General features: G+C 43.5%; 1 protein-coding gene across 2 annotated transcripts in view; it reads left to right on the top strand.

Moving 5' to 3' along the window:
- Window positions 1-16064, top strand: part of LOC146080769 (uncharacterized) — a 95626-nt gene that overhangs the window by 31790 nt on the left and 47772 nt on the right. For both annotated transcript variants that reach the window (XM_083188416.1, XM_083188415.1), the window contains exons 7-9: window positions 8222-8347; window positions 11596-11635; window positions 15553-15583. In XM_083188416.1, the coding sequence (XP_083044542.1) occupies window positions 8222-8347; window positions 11596-11635; window positions 15553-15583 (197 nt within the window). The remainder of the gene's footprint in view (window positions 1-8221; window positions 8348-11595; window positions 11636-15552; window positions 15584-16064) is intronic.

Here is a 16064-nt window from a genome sequence, read left to right as displayed (position 1 = left end):
AAGAGTACACACATTACTTTTCACTGTATGGCGAGTACATATACCATCCTCAAGATAGAACAATAAAGTAATGGTAAGTACAGTTATAATAAACATTTATCAATTTAGCTAACAGGCTATCCACAGGATGTAAATTATCATCAGGCAATACAGGATAAGCAAACTTATATAACATTATAAGAAAAATGTATATGTGTGTGTGTATGTGTGTATATATATATATATATATATATATATATATATATATACATACAGTATATATAAATACAAAGAGCTTTGGCACTCTGGAGGAAGGATATCAACTGTGGGGGTGCCTTACTGACAAAGTCAATATCGAAGGGAGATGTTCTGCGTGAGCAAAAAATCAGAGTCGGCACTCTCCAGTAGTAGTATAAATCTTTAGTAAAAAGAATGCATTACAAGTGCTCCAAAGGTCATCGACGTTTCATGGCCCAACCGGCCATTTCATCAGGATGTGGGCTGCGGGTAGAGGGTGTGCAGGTGCCAGGGTGGTGTGCTGTGGGTGCGATCTTACCTGACTTAAGTAGTGGATCCCCAAGGTGTGAGTGCTGTCAGCTGCTGCTCCGTTCCGCGCCACTGTCCGATCGGCGTGTCTCGCGCTTCCGGGTTGCGTCGCGTCAGCACGTCCCCGTCAGATGGTTTACACTGGCTTCCGGGTTCTGTGACACGCAACCACTTTCCTGGTGCGGTTCACGTGACGTCATACTGTAGGCGGGGCGGCTGTCAGCTTCTGCAGTACGGGAAAAAGCAAGGAGATGTAAACAAATCTCTGTAAGTCCTTGCTGTGCGTGCATAAACTGAAAAATTACTGTGCAAAGTATATGTAAACATGACAGTGGGGATCTTGTGTAACATAAGAGTGACTGGTGTTGAAAAGTGAATCCGGTGAAAAAACCTAGATAGGGTGAGACGGGTGGCTGGTAAAGCCAGAGATTAAGGGGTATGAATAACGAGACAAAGGGAGAGATGTAAAGTATAAGAGAGATAAACAAGCTAAAAAATGCGTGAATAAACATGTCACCCGGGTGGGAAAAAGTAATATTTAAAGCTTGAATGGAACAGGGGCAGGCATGCATAAAGAGATGATGCAGATGTACAAGTAGATATACATTATATGGGGGTTGTGCCATGAATAGTATGCACATAGAGCCCCATAGTATTAACTTAGCCCACCACCTCTGTGTATGATAAACCAGGTAGGGAAGAAATATGGAGAAATGGAATTAATACATTTCATAAGAATACATTGAAAGAAAATTTCTCATTTAATCCTCCTGGTGCTACAGTATTCAGGGTAAAGATCCACTTGGCTTCTCGCTGAATGAGGAGTTTTTGTCTATCTCCTCCTCTGGGCAGGGGTGGTATATGATCGATGATTTTATATTTAAGGCTGGTAAGTGGGTGCCCAGCATTTTTAAAGTGTCTCGGGACCGGTTGGTCTATATCTTTCCCACTTGTTACTGCCTTGATGGCTGATCGATGCCATGCTGCTCTGGTGCGGAAGTCTCTGGTGGTTTGGCCGACATAATATAGCCCACAGGGGCATATGATAAGGTATACAACGTATTGCGTTGTACACGTGACTACATGTTTGATGTTATATCGGTGGCCATTATGAGGATGGAAAAAGTATGGACCGGGTTCCAGAAAGTTGCATGTAGTACATGATGGGCATCTGTAGCATCCAGGTTTTTTGGTTTGAACATTAAACAGTGATGGTGATGGAGTAGGGGGTACATTGGTTTTCATAAGGATATCTTTGAGGTTCCTCCCTCGCTTGTAGCTTGGCATGAGTGTTTTGTTCTGTGCACATTTGAGGCTGGTATCTGTAGATGCAATAGGCCATAAGGCTCTAAGTGCCTTAGGGGTGATGGAATTCACCGCATTGTATTTTATAATGAAGGGTATTTTTGTTTCAACCGATGGTTTATTTGCAGGTTGTAGTAACGTGGTGCGGTTCTTCTTCAGGACTTCCATTTTGGTTGAAAGGAGTGCTTTGTGATTATAGCCCCTCTCTGTGAATAGTTGCACTATGCGGTCTAACGCTTTTTGTAGATCTGCTGGATCACTGGTAATGCGGGCCACTCGATACATCTGAGACTTGGGTAAGCCCTTCTTCAGTGCCTCAGGGTGGCAACTGCTATGGTGCAGTAAACTATTCTTATCGGTGGGTTTATGGAATACAGTTGTTTTTATATGGTGATCCTGGATGCCTATGGTGACGTCTAGATAGTCTATACTGGTGGTGCTGGACTTGCGGGTTAGTTTAATCGGTGTGTCCATGTTGTTGATGGTATCAATCAATGTGATGAGTTGGGGTTCTGACCCAGTCCACAGCAGCAGCAGGTCGTCTATGTACCTGGTGTATAGACAAATATTTTTCATAATCTCAGGGTCTGAAAAAAAGAAAGTTTTTTCAATGGCGAACATGTAGATGTTTGCAAGCGATGGGGACACATTGGACCCCATAGCGCAGCCGCTGCGTTGTAAAAAGTATTTGCCCTGGTGTATGAAATAATTTTTCTTTAGCGTAAACTACAGGAGTTCCAAAAATAATGGTATATCCAATGCATCAAAGTGGTTGTCCTGTAAGAACTGGCGCACAGCGTTGTTACCTTCTGTATGGGGAATAACTGTATACAGATTTTTAACGTCTAACGTGCACATGATGAGATTGTCGGGTACGGTCCCCAAAGAATTCAGTTTCAAGAGAAGTTGGGTGGTGTCCTTCAAGTAATAGGGCTGATTAAGGATCAAAGGTTGTACCAAGTGGTCCAAAAATTGTGCGATTGGTTGGCATAGGGACCCGCATGCCGATATAATCGGCCGCCCAGGAGGATTACTAAGGCTTTTGTGGACCTTGGGCGTGGTATATATTACTGGCACTATCGGGTGATCTCGGCTCAGTGTTTTCTGTAGTTTTAGTGTGATGTTTTTCTGGTCCACAGCTTGTTTTAGGATGAGATCCAGGGCTTTTTTATACTCCATCGTGGGGTTACTAGGTAATCTTGCATAGGTGGTATGACCAAGGAGTTGTTCATCCAGGTCCCGTATGTACGTGGTGGTGTTGTGGATGACAATAGCGCCCCCCTTGTCAGCGGGGCGTATTGTAATTGATGCATCCTGAGCAAGTTCCTTAAGGGCCTGTTTTTCATCCTTATTCAAGTTGTCATGGATTTTATTAGAATTAGCTGCGAACCTTGATACTGAACAGTCCAACAGTCTAGAAAATGATTTCAGTGAGGGGTTGTTCGATGGGGGTCAAACGTCGTGTTTTTTTTAATTTTATTCATGAACGTGCTGTGTATATCCTTGTGGTGTTGTGTCGGTACAAACGACAAACCTTTCTGTAACAGTGAAAGTTGAGGGGTTGACAGCATTTTGGATGACAGGTTGTAGACTATATTGCCCGTTTGTTTATGGGCGTTTTTTTGTATTCTTTGGTTCTGGCCCCCCCGACGGGTTGGGCGGGACCAGTTCCTCCTGCTCTGCCCCTGGTTAGCCGGCCTAAAGGGACGGCAGGGTGTGGGCTAGTTTCATCCGAGTCATATACAGCGAAATCACTGTCACTATTGGACCCGGCTGGGCCTCGTGATTGTCCTCGCCTCTGTCTCCAATTTTGCTTTCTTTGCGTGGTGTAGCGGGGTTCGGTACCCTGCAGCCATCTGTACACCCGCATGTCTTCATAGTCATTTTGTACTGTTACAAGTTTGGATTTCTTGAATCGCTCCAGCTCTGTGCGATATTGGGTACATTGTGCCTCTAGTTTTTCCAATGCGACTTTATTCTTTTTGTCCTCTATTAGGGATTTGAACAGGGTTCTGGTAGCTTCTATTTTGTGTCTGGTTGTGGCAAGATTTTTTCCAGATTCCTCTATAACCAGAACCATTAGGTCAGTACTGCATTTATTTAGGATAGATATCCATTTTCTGCAGAACTCTGCACTGTTCCTCCCTATTGTAGGGACATTTCTGACCCGGAAACCCCTGGGTATAAGTTTAGCACGATAATAATTTGATAGTGATGTTCCGTGTAATAGAAAGTCAATTTCCTTACGTTTGAGTTTGTACATTTGTTGTACGTATTCATCGATGGTGCAAGCATTCGCTGGTGTGGAGGGGTCTTCCTCAAATAGTGCGTTCTGCACTTCCTGTTCTGTATAGGAGAATGTATCCACCAGATGAGATTGGATTCCGCAAATGAAAAAGGGGTGTCTGTGTCTTCCATGGTCGGTTAATGTAGTACACGGATCAGTGCGTTGGGACAAAAAGTGTACACCAGTGAGGTGTAGTGGGTGAGGTAAGTGCAGCAACAGCCACAATCCGGCGTAGGTAATGGAAATTAAGGAAATTCAATGTCTAGCAAATATAGACACAATGTATCCGGTGCCACAATCCTGGATGGGACATGCAGAGATGTACCAAAAATGGATAAATACAAAGAGCTTTGGCACTCTGGAGGAAGGATATCAACTGTGGGGGTGCCTTACTGAGAAAGTCAATATCGAAGGGAGATGTTCTGCGTGAGCAAAAAATCAGAGTCGGCACTCTCCAGTAGTAGTATAAATCTTTAGTAAAAAGAATGCATTACAAGTGCTCCAAAGGTCATCGACGTTTCATGGCCCAACCGGCCATTTCATCAGGATGTGGGCTGCGGGTAGAGGGTGTGCAGGTGCCAGGGTGGTGTGCTGTGGGTGCGATCTTACCTGACTTAAGTAGTGGATCCCCAAGGTGTGAGTGCTGTCAGCTGCTGCTCCGTTTCGCGCCACTGTCCGATCGGCGTGTCTCGCGCTTCCGGGTTGCGTCGCGTCATCACGTCCCCGTCAGATGGTTTACACTGGCTTCCGGGTTCTGTGACACGCAACCACTTCCCTGGTGCGGTTCACGTGACGTCATACTGTAAGCGGGGCGGCTGTCAGCTTCACGCAGAACATCTCCCTTCGATATATATATATATATATATATATATATATATATATATATATACAGTAACTCCCATGAGGGAAAACAGCACTCACCAGACTTCACAAACACCAATGGTATAATGGAACAGAGTGTCCCAGGTTTAATAGTTCTTACGTGGAGCCTGCCGACGTTTCGGTCCAGCAAGGACCATTATCAAGGCAGAAAGTATCCAACCGTCCAACAGCAACAATTCAGCAGCAAAAGGTCCCTGTTACCCCTTTTGCTGCTGAATTGTTGTTGAATTATTTACATAGCACTATCCCTCTTGGACACTGCTATTTATACGGCACCCTAGCGGTTACCTTATTGTGTGGGTGAGAGTGCAGGTCTTGTACATATATATATATATATATATATATATATATATATATATATATATATATATATATATATATATATATATATATATATATATATATATATATATACAGTCTAGTGATCCGGCACTCCCCAAATAGCTTCCAAATAATTTCTTACCCGGTGCCTTCCTTGCTAGACTTTGTAGCCCACATGTAGGTATCAGGAATACGCGGCACTCACTGATTTTTCAGTGAAAAAAAATGCAAGTTTATTGCATGTTCAGAGAGATGTCAGATCTCTGAACATGCAATAAACTTGCATTTTTTTTCACTGAAAAATCCGTGAGTGACGTCTATTCCTGATCAGGGCCGAAACTAGGTGTTTCGGCGCCCGGGTCGGCAGTCATTTGGACGCCCCCCACACACACACACAAAAAAAATCACTGCCTTGGGGTCAGGCAGCGGGGGTCCGGGGACTGGAGAAGGTTAACTCCGGCTCCTAACGCTGCCGGGCGGTGGGTGGGAGGCAGATTTTGAAAAGACTTGCCGGATGCTGATTGGCTGAATTCAGCCAATCAGCGTCCGGCAAGTCTTTTCAAAATCATCAGCGCTTCCCGCCGCCTGGCAAATAGCGAGCGGCTGTGTATGTGAAAGCTGACGCTACACCAGTCCCCGGACGCCCGCTGCCAACATACCTGTGTGTTGCGTCCAGAGACTGGTGTAGCGGCAGCCTTCACTCACTCGGTCTCCATATATAGGAAAGGTACGTGGATTATGACACCTAAATGATGACAGGGGTTTTATTTTGGAGAAGCTGTAAGTTGTACCATGAGGTAGACTGGAAGCATACCTGGATTGCCGTTTTAGTTCTAAGAGGTAGGCTCTGAATGTATTTATCCCAACATTGAAATAAGCCTGAAGTCATGGATTCTTTGTGGAGAGATGCCTCCAGCCAATCCATAGTGAATAGGAAGAGTAGTCTAGATGTTGCCATCTCCAGGGAGGGGGCCGAAGCATGTATCCATTGCTGCAGGATGGCTTTCCTGCCAACAGCTGACAGGATTACCAGGAGCTTTTTATCATGTTTGGGAATAGAGGTCTGGTCCGCAAAGTACCAAAGAGCGCCCAAGATTCATTACAATGGAAGGTTAGTTTAAGTGAGGAGGTAGCGAAATTGTGTAGAGCGTTCCAAAAAGTTTGGATATGGGGACACGACCATAGACAGTGGTACAGGTCAGTTTTATGAGAGTAGCATTTAGGGCAGTCAGAGGAATCAGCTGTACCCATCAGATAGCAACGTTTAGGGGAGAAGTAAGCTCTAAGTAACATTTTGTAGGACATCTGATAGGAGCTAGCAGGAATAAGTTTGAGGTTGAGGAGAAACGTGTCTAGGATGTTTTCAGAGGGTTGAGCGTCGTGGTCTGTGCGGCCCATTTATGAAGTCCTGAAAGGTCAGAATCAGTGTCAGTTCAGGGCGTATACGTGCATATCTTGTAGATATGGAGTGTGTACAAGTATGAATGACAGAGTCGAAAGGGTTTGTGATATCTTGGGGTTGTAGCCTTTGGAGTACGGATTTTAGGTAATGTGTAGCCTGGAGGTAAGCAAATTTATGTTGTGGTAGAAAATGGAAACGTGACATGGCTTTGTCAAAAGTCAGCGGTGCATGTGAGGTGTTTAGTAAATGTCGCAGAGATAGAATGCCAGAAGAACGCCAGGTAGTAAAGGGAGACATGGCTTTTCCGTTCTGGAATTCTAAATTGCCGACAAGGGGGAGCGATAGGGAATAGTAACATTGTAATTGCAAAGATTTTCTAACGCGTCTCCATGCGTAGATAGTGGAAGATAGGAGGGGGTTGTCAAATTGTCTGGATTTTAATTGAGAAGGTTTATCGTGTAAAATGAAACTAAGAGAGAGGGGGTGACAGAGTTGGGAGTCTAAGAGGATATCTGTAAAAATGTTGGAATCGGTGATCCAGTCAACCACAAAGCGGAGAATACATGCCAAGTTGTAGTATTTAATATTAGGTAGATTGACTCCACCCCTCTGGGTAGATTGCTTTAGTTTGTAAAGACTGATCCTGGGTTTTTTAGAGTTCCAAATAAATTTTGAAATCATGGTATTGAGGAATGACAAATCAAATTTGGTGAGTAGGACCGGGGTTATTTGTAGAACGTATAATAATTTTGGAAAGCTAGCCATTTTAAAGAGATTACAGCGACCTAGAAAGTTGAGAGGTAGATTTTGCCAAAGAGACAGTTCTGTCTTGATATTTTGAATAACGGAAGTAACGTTACACGTGTATATATTATGGGGATGCGATGGAAGAGTAATACCCAGATAAGTGATGTGGGAAGGGGCCCTGTAAAATCAGTTTCAATGTCGTTTGTCACATCAGGAACAGAGGCTGCTCATCAATGTGCCAAAGCTGCATGGTGATGCAAGAGGTTGCTTAGGTCATCAAATGGGTGGAGTTTCAAGATGTCATCCTCTCGGCAGTTTTCATTACTGGACTGGACAACTGGGAAACAGACTACCTGAGTTATCAGGACCTCCATCCATGTTTCAGTATTGGTCTGGCTTAGGGGTTGCTCTGATGTCTATTGGCTCAATCATCTACTACCTAGGTACTTCTCCAGAACACTGGATTCGGGAGGTATTGGGCACTCTGTACGGCCAGAGAAAAGACAACCTCATGTGTCTCCTCCTTTTCCCCTTTCTTCTTTGAATGCTCAAGTACGTCAAGGGCAAATCCGCCATGGTGATAATACGTGTGTGTGTATGTATAAATGTGTGTGTACCCATATTTCTTGTTGTTATTAAATAGTCTGCACTGTTTAATCAAGCGACAGAATGATAGTAATACATCTAGAATTTGTTTGTGTTGCTGAATAAGACTGCCAATGGTTTTAACTGGTAATATTTGTGTTTTGCAGAGCAGCATGTACAGTCATCTTTTTCCTTTATATACAAAAGACCTAAACTATAAAAGAAAGTATGGCGTAATTCGAGAACATGCAGCTGAAATTGAACGTCGTGAGAGAGAGCGAGGTGACCTCGATGTAAGTCCTTATTTTGATCTCTTGCACAATGTTTAGTACATGCCCTGTATATAGAGCATACTGTAACTGTATTGCAAGGGAAACTGTTTTTATATTTTTAGAGAGCATTTATGCTGTATTATAAAGAGTAAATGATCAAATAATGTTATTGTTTTGGTTACCAATAGATATGGATGGCGTGGTCCAAATTTATGTTAAGTTGGGCAACATATTATTCTTAAGTGTTTGAATTAAAGAATATTAAATGTGGGGTTCCTATATTATAATGTAGGAAGTAATCAGTCATCCTTAATCACTACCAATAGCATCTGGTTAAGTGCTTGTCTGATTGCGGTGGAGAGACTGTGATATTGAGCATGGTCTTGCATAGTACATGGTTCAATATAGACCCATAACTATATCTGCAAACAGATAATATTTATATTTGTGTTTTTGGTATAATTAAGAACACCCTGCCCACATATCATAAGTCTGATTCCACCTACTCTGCAACCTCATTATCAGGATTTGCTCACTTTAACGTGCTTAGTAATATTTCAAAGGAATACACAGGTTGGTTTTTTCCCTTTTATTAAGTATATTGGGGCAGATGTATGAACCAGCGTTAAGTGCAGAAATGCACTTTACGCTGGTTAACTGGGGTGGATTACGATTTTCCTAATGTATTACTAGCGCACCTAACATGCGCTAGTGACAGCCCGCGGAGTAACGCTCGGCGGGGCTGTCCCCTGCAATCCACCCCAGTGTTTAGTGGCCGGGGCTTCGCAGCTCAGAGCTAGCGTTGTCCTGTCCCCCACTGCGGGGACAACGCTAGCCCTGCTTCTGGCTCGGGCTGCGCAGGAGATCTCGCATTTTTTGCGAGATTTCACGCATGCCCATTAGAGCCGGACAGGGGGAGGGGAAGCGCACTGAGCATGCCGGGGGAGCCGATAAGGAGAGCCGTTAACACTGGCCATAACTGCTCTCCTTATCGGCTTGGGGGGGTTAATACATCTCCCCATACGAGTGCCCGCTTCTTCTTGTTATGCAGGAGAAGAAGCGGGACCCGTTATTTAACAAACGTTAAAACGTCATTGATACATCTGCCCCATTGCCACTTAAAAAACAATAAAAAAAACTCAGGCTGTTGCATTTCCACCATGGTGTTTTTTTAACCTGTTTATGTGCATTTCAATTTAGCCCATACTTTATATTTGGCCTCCATTGAGTATGGGCATATATATGTGTATAAAATAGGCACAATTACACTTAAGGCCCCCATACACTAGCTGATTTTGGTCAGATTTCAGCCAGATCAGTCGGATCTGGCCGAAATCGGACCAAAATCGGCTAGATTTGATGTCCCCTCAGATCCGATGCGCGGCCCCGTGCGCATCGGATCTGCGTCGGGTGGTCGGACCTGCTGCACGTCCGACCACCCGACTTGGGACCTAGTGGGGCGGCGCGGCGGTAGAGGGAGCAGGGGGGGCTGGGGACGCTGCGGGGGACACAGGCGGCATAGAGCCGGGCAGGGGGATCCGGCGGGAGCTGTCAGTACGGAATAAAAAAAAAAAGCCCATACAATGAATGGGTGGCCTGTGATTGGCTGAGCGCTCTCTCAGCCAGTCAGCAATTGGCTGAGAGAGCGCTCAGCCAATCACAGGCTGCCCGTTCATTATATAGGCTTTTTTTTTCTAGCACTGACAGCTCCCGGCTCTATGCCACCTGTGTCCCCCGCAGCGTCCCCAGCCCCCCTGCTCCCACCAGCAGCCCTGCTCTGTAGGCCCCCCCCCCCTGCTCCCCGGGTTTTTTACATGTGATAAATCGAGACGATTTATCACATGTAAAAAATGGCACATCAAGTGCCAATCTAATCAAGCTCCCCCGGGGAGCAGCCGGGGAAGCTCAGGGGGAAGTCGGGGGCGACTTGTCCTAAGGACAAGTCGCCCTAGTGTATGGGGGCCTTTACTTCATAATTATGTGTGTCATCGTTTAAAAAAAAAAAGTGTGGGTCCTATTTGATTTATGGTTTTAAAAATAAATAAGATGTGTGTACTGTTAATAATAGTATGTCCCTTAATTGCCCATCAATCCCACATGCTCCTCAGACAAAAACTGTGTCCATGTCGACTGTGTCAACATTCGGGTAAAAAAATGTGAAAAACCCCATGTTGACCTTTTGACTGTCGACCTAATGCTTGTGTGGACCTAATGTTTGTTGACCTTGACCCCTGTCGACCTAGACACATGTCGACCTTGCTGCCTGTCGACCCAATGCTTGTCGACCTAGTTGGTGTAGACCTAACAACCCATGCCCCTTCAGATCCACCTACAGATCTGCCACTTCCCTCAAGGCCCTCATTAGCAGTATACAAATATGATACTAAAGGAGCCCATACACGGTCCGTTGTGTAGGGCTCCGTTCTGTACTATGCGATGCGCGCTCCCGCGCATCACATAGTACGGTACAAAAAGTATGTGCTGCACATACTTTTTGTACTAGGTACACATCGGAACGGATCGCAGTGCATGCACACTGCATGCTCTAGGGATGCGATCCGATCCGATGTGTACTTTAAAAGTACAGAATGGACCGAAAAAACGGACCGTGTATGGGGGGCATAAAGATGATCTTTGACCTAATAAATGTTAATAAGAATAGCTACAGCAACAGAGACATTATACAGATAGTGAAATGGAGCAATAGAGAGCATTTATAGGAAGTATACAGATGTTTGAGAGTAGTTGTATTCAGTTAAGAAAAATGAAGGGATAAATTGGCAGGGATAGCCAATCATTTTAGCTCAGGAGACACAATTTTCAGTAAGCTATTGAGGACCACACACACACACAATATTTTGTTAATATTTACACCCAATTTCTTTTTTATGAAAATGAAAAATAGATCAACTCCTAGTTTCTAATAGCAATACTGGATACAAATAAAATATAGTCACATGAAATGTAGCTGACATTGAAAAATGTGGAACACAAAAGCAGGTTTCTACATATACCTAGCTATTGACAACCTTCAAAAAACATGAGCCTTGGAAGAGCTTTACAGTCCCAGTGCATACATGTGTGTATGTTCATGGTAGCCGTTGGGGAATTTTCAAAAAGATTAAGGCACCTATACATTTTGACTAGCCTTATTTAGCTTATGAATATTAGCTACTGTATAAGGTAATCATTTTAATCTAGTACGCTTTGTATATGTTACATGAGATGTGCACATAATATTTCACTATTAACTTTTTTCTTCTCTCTAGGTTAAAAACAGAAAGACTTCTGGTTATGGATTTAAGAATGGTATGCTATTCTACTATTTATGTCTATTTACTATCATCATGTTGGAATGTAATTGGTGAGAATGCTATATAGCCAAAATTGACCTGCAGGTGGGTGTACAAACTAGACAAGAATGTATAATATATATCATTTAGAAGGGCCCATCTGTGTGATCTCTGTTACATTCTCCTGTAGTGTGTGTGGGGCTTCTTCCTAGTATGTCAGTATAACATCCTTTTTGGTGAATTGATAGCAAACATCATTCGGTTGAAGCAGAAGGCCCAACGCGTTTCATCATTATCATGACTTCATCAGGGGCAATGAAAAAAACTATTTGACTGTAAATGATGATACAATATCATTATAAATAAATCAGAACATTTCAGGGTTAAAACAGCATACAACATGAGTACGAATAGGTCAGAGGAAGAGGAGGAGAAAAAAAAACACAAATATCACCATATTGAAAATGATTTTGAATACCGTCAGCCATTAGTAAACGAGATTTACCCAATAGGTGGAGTGATTTAAATATGATGATTGGGGGCATAAAAAAGGGGGAGAACATACCCAGTTGCTATCCGTAGTGTATTTCCAATATATATTCTATGGATTCTCCCCTATTCGAAGGCCATGAGGAGTAGGAATGTGTAGAAAGGGGGTTGAAACTGCGACATATCTCAAAACATGCAACAGGTGTAAAAATATTGTTCAAATTTTATACGATAAAAATAATTAAACATTGAAAAAGACAATCAAGTAAATATGCTGATTATCAATAAAAACAGATGGTACCAAGAAAAATTGCAAGAGCATGGATAGTCACCCAGAGTCCTGGTGAAATAGTGTCCTGTGTCCGTTCCTATATTGCTTCCTTTTAGAATGTCCCAATTATTTGAGGCCGATTTTTGTGGCAAGGACTTATTGGAAGAGACTGCACTCTCCTGCCCAGGGAAGGCCCGCTGTTATGGGTTTCGCCTTTCGTGCTGGCTGGTTCGAGTCCCAAAAATAAACACGGCTGCTGGGATAGTAGGGAAGCTGGTCCGGTCACGCTTATTGCAAACAATTTCCAGGTGTTGGGTGTCCGTGCTAGGTTCCACCAACACGTTTCGCTTAAGAGCTTTTTCAAGGTGATGTCTATGGTACCCTGTACCAGTACTTTATACCTCAAATAATGAGGTAGATAATGAGCACCTGTTGCATGTAAATTTGTTAAATCTTATTAGTTTTTAATAGTAGCTGTAGGCTTATATTATGTGGAATAGGAGACAAAACCTTACCTAATTATATAGAGTATAATAAAAAACAAGTTGGGCTTGACACCCAATATCGAAACTGCAGCTTGAACAAACCCACTCCTCCGTAGGCACCCTCTGAGGACACCTAGTGTCCCAACCCTCTTGCCAGGAGGAGTAGGAATCTGCTGATGACGTTGGCGCCCTTCCCTCCCAACAGCCGGAAAATGCCTGTTTTTTATGGGGCACTCCTAGAAGACGCTGGGTTACCAATCCCAACCGGACGCACCGTGTCTATCACCCTGCGTACAGACCGCAAAGGCAACCCTTCACTAGTTCCGTTTGTACATACAGCGTGTGCACAGCATACTGTACGCATGCATGGCCATCCAAAAATCAGCAGTGCTGCAAATTCACAGCCCTGCCTGTAGACCCTATGGGGCAGATGTATTAAGCCTTAACAAGAGATAAATGCAAGGGTGATAAGGAGAGATAAATGTCCAGCCAATCACCTGCCAACTGCCATGTTACAGCCTGTGTTTGAAAAAAGTCAGTAAGGAGCCAATTGGCTGGACGTTTATCTCTCTTTATCACCCTTGCATTTATCTCTTGTTAAGGCTTAATACATCTGCCCGTTACAAAGGTGGCATAACTGGTCATCTACAGGCTCTTTCTCCTCTTCCAGGGTGACAATATAATGTTTGACATCGCCTGGCTTTGCTGACCTAACTCCCCCTGTATATACTGTCTATGTCAGTGATTTTCAACCTTTTTCCCTTGCGGAACACTAAATAAAATTTTAAAATTGTCAAGGCACACCATGAGATCCCCACAGGGCAAAACACATTGGCCCCCACAGGGCAAAACACATTGGCCCCCACAGGAAAAAAACAAACCTATTGGCCCCCATATAAAAAACAATCACACTAGTCCCCACAGGTAACAAAAATAAAATACATTTACCATTTACATGAAAAGAAGAGACCAGTAAATAACAGTTGAACTGGTGGGGGCTGTAAACTGGTTTGGGCATCTCTAGATCTGGGGGCACACTTGAGAACAGCTCAAGGCACACTAGTGTGCCACGGCACAGTGGTTGAAAATCACTGGTCTATGTGGTGTGGGGAGGATTGGGCAGGGAACCTCTGAAGGCTCAAATTTTGGCATGTCAAGCCATGCTTCGTTACTAACTTTATCTATATTTATCAAATGCGGTATTGGAAAGAAGTAAGCCACAGTGGGCGAGATTCACCAAACTGAAAATGCCGTAAAAACCCAGTTTTTTAGTTTTTTACCGCATTTCCATATGCAGTGAAGCCCCACCGCCGGGGCTTCACTGCGGGGGGTTACGCCAGTTCTATATGGCGTAACCCCATGGAAGCCTATGGGCTTCCCTTCGCATCCCCCGCCGCCCCACGCGTCCCCGGCGATCTGCGCCGCACCCCCCTTACCTGTGTCCGGGCAGCCTCCTGCTGTGCTGCCCGGACCAGTGACCTCCTCCTCCCTGCACCTCTTCCGAGTGCAGGGATGAAGAAGAGGAGCCCTCACACAGCCGGGTAAGGGTGCAGGGAGGGGGGACCCGCTGCACGTCGCCGGTCTTCGCCTTGGCGTTAATAATCGCATATGTTAATGCATATGCGATTATTAACAATGCAAATGTCGGTGATGTGCAGCGGGGGTTATTAGTGAATCCCGCCCATTAAGCTGTTAGTTTTGATTAGTTAAAAAAAAAAAAAAAAATTATCACAATGTACATACCCATTGAAAAACTCTCCTAATATCAAGAAATTTTTGACAGGTTGGCTACAGGATACGGCTATCAGGTTGCTGTTGCCACACCATGCACACTGGCATCCCGGCTGCCTAATATCCTAACGGGCACTCAAATAAATGCAGCCTAACCCTCCCCCAGGTAGACTAACCTCCCTGGTATACAGATGTATCCACACACATCTAGCCCCCTTGAGCTTTTAAACAACCCTTTTAGTCGCTTCATGCTGTAGTGTGATTTGGTAGCATCAAGCATCTTTTTCCTCTTAAATACATCTTAGGACTCACAGGCAGTTCTTGCTTATTAAAATGGTACCTTGCCATGCCTATATTCTGTGTGTGACTGCGACTATTTGCATACAAAATGCTACTAGGCACTGTTTTACTGATACTCACTGTAACATAGCATTTTGTATGCAGATACAGCTGCTGTAGCACACCGAATGTAGGCAGGCCACATATTTAATTAGCATTATCTGCTTGTGTGATATATATGCATCGGTTTGTGAATAATGCACATTTCAAAATGTTACACAAAAAGATGATCAGCAATGCCTAGTCACACGTGATTGCACATTGTGTAATGCGAATAGATGTATGTGGACACATTTGAACTTATGTTTGAGATTCTGCTGTCACCATTCTGCCAGGTGTCTGGATTTTGGTGCCTATATTCTGACCATTGGTATGTGAACTACATCCTGTTTTTGCCAGTTATCATGCTGCGCAAGGTTTTGTCATTAATGGGTGATTTAGCTTTGCCATCTTTCTCCAAGATACCATACCAGTGCTTTTCCGACCCATGATCTTGTTGCTTGGTAAGCTTAAGATGATGTAAAAAATAAAAATTTTCTGATATTTATTCTAATATCTTGATAATACCCAAATGACCAGTTTTGCTTTAAATAATCATTTGCTTTTTTCGTTATTCAGATTTTTGGAAATACATCAAGAAGAAGGCTAAGTAAGTTACTTTATATAGTTAAGTATGTTTTTACATGTGTTCTTTGGACACTTAATTAAAATAAATTCATAAGTCCAGTAAATTGAATGAATTAACTTTACCCTTGCTTACAGCCAGCTAGAGGTCAAGAAAGTTAGTGTCCCAGAAACGTAGCCGCTAGCATGGATTCCTCATATTCCACTTTAAGTGTTTTCTATAGCACTTTAAAGGATTTAAAGTGCTTAAAATGATTAACAACTTCACAATGTTAGAGATGATAACATTATGTCATGGAAACAGGTTTGGAGCACTGCCTGGGATGGACTGGCTTGGCTGGCTGGAACATTTCTTACCTTGACTGTTCGCTCTGTTGTTATTAATGCACAAAACCTGTTTCCGTGACATCTCAACATGTTGGCAATGAATTCCATCTGCTGATGCACCCTTTAACACACAAAGCTGATCGCATTATGCACTTTATGTTTGACAATGTATGATTAAT

Source organism: Crinia signifera, chromosome 5 (assembly GCF_055691185.1).
Source record: "Crinia signifera chromosome 5, ASM5569118v1, whole genome shotgun sequence".
NCBI classification, from domain to species: Eukaryota; Metazoa; Chordata; class Amphibia; order Anura; family Myobatrachidae; genus Crinia; species Crinia signifera.
Note: the sequence above shows the minus strand (reverse complement) of the source record. Positions and strands in the feature narration are given on the sequence as shown.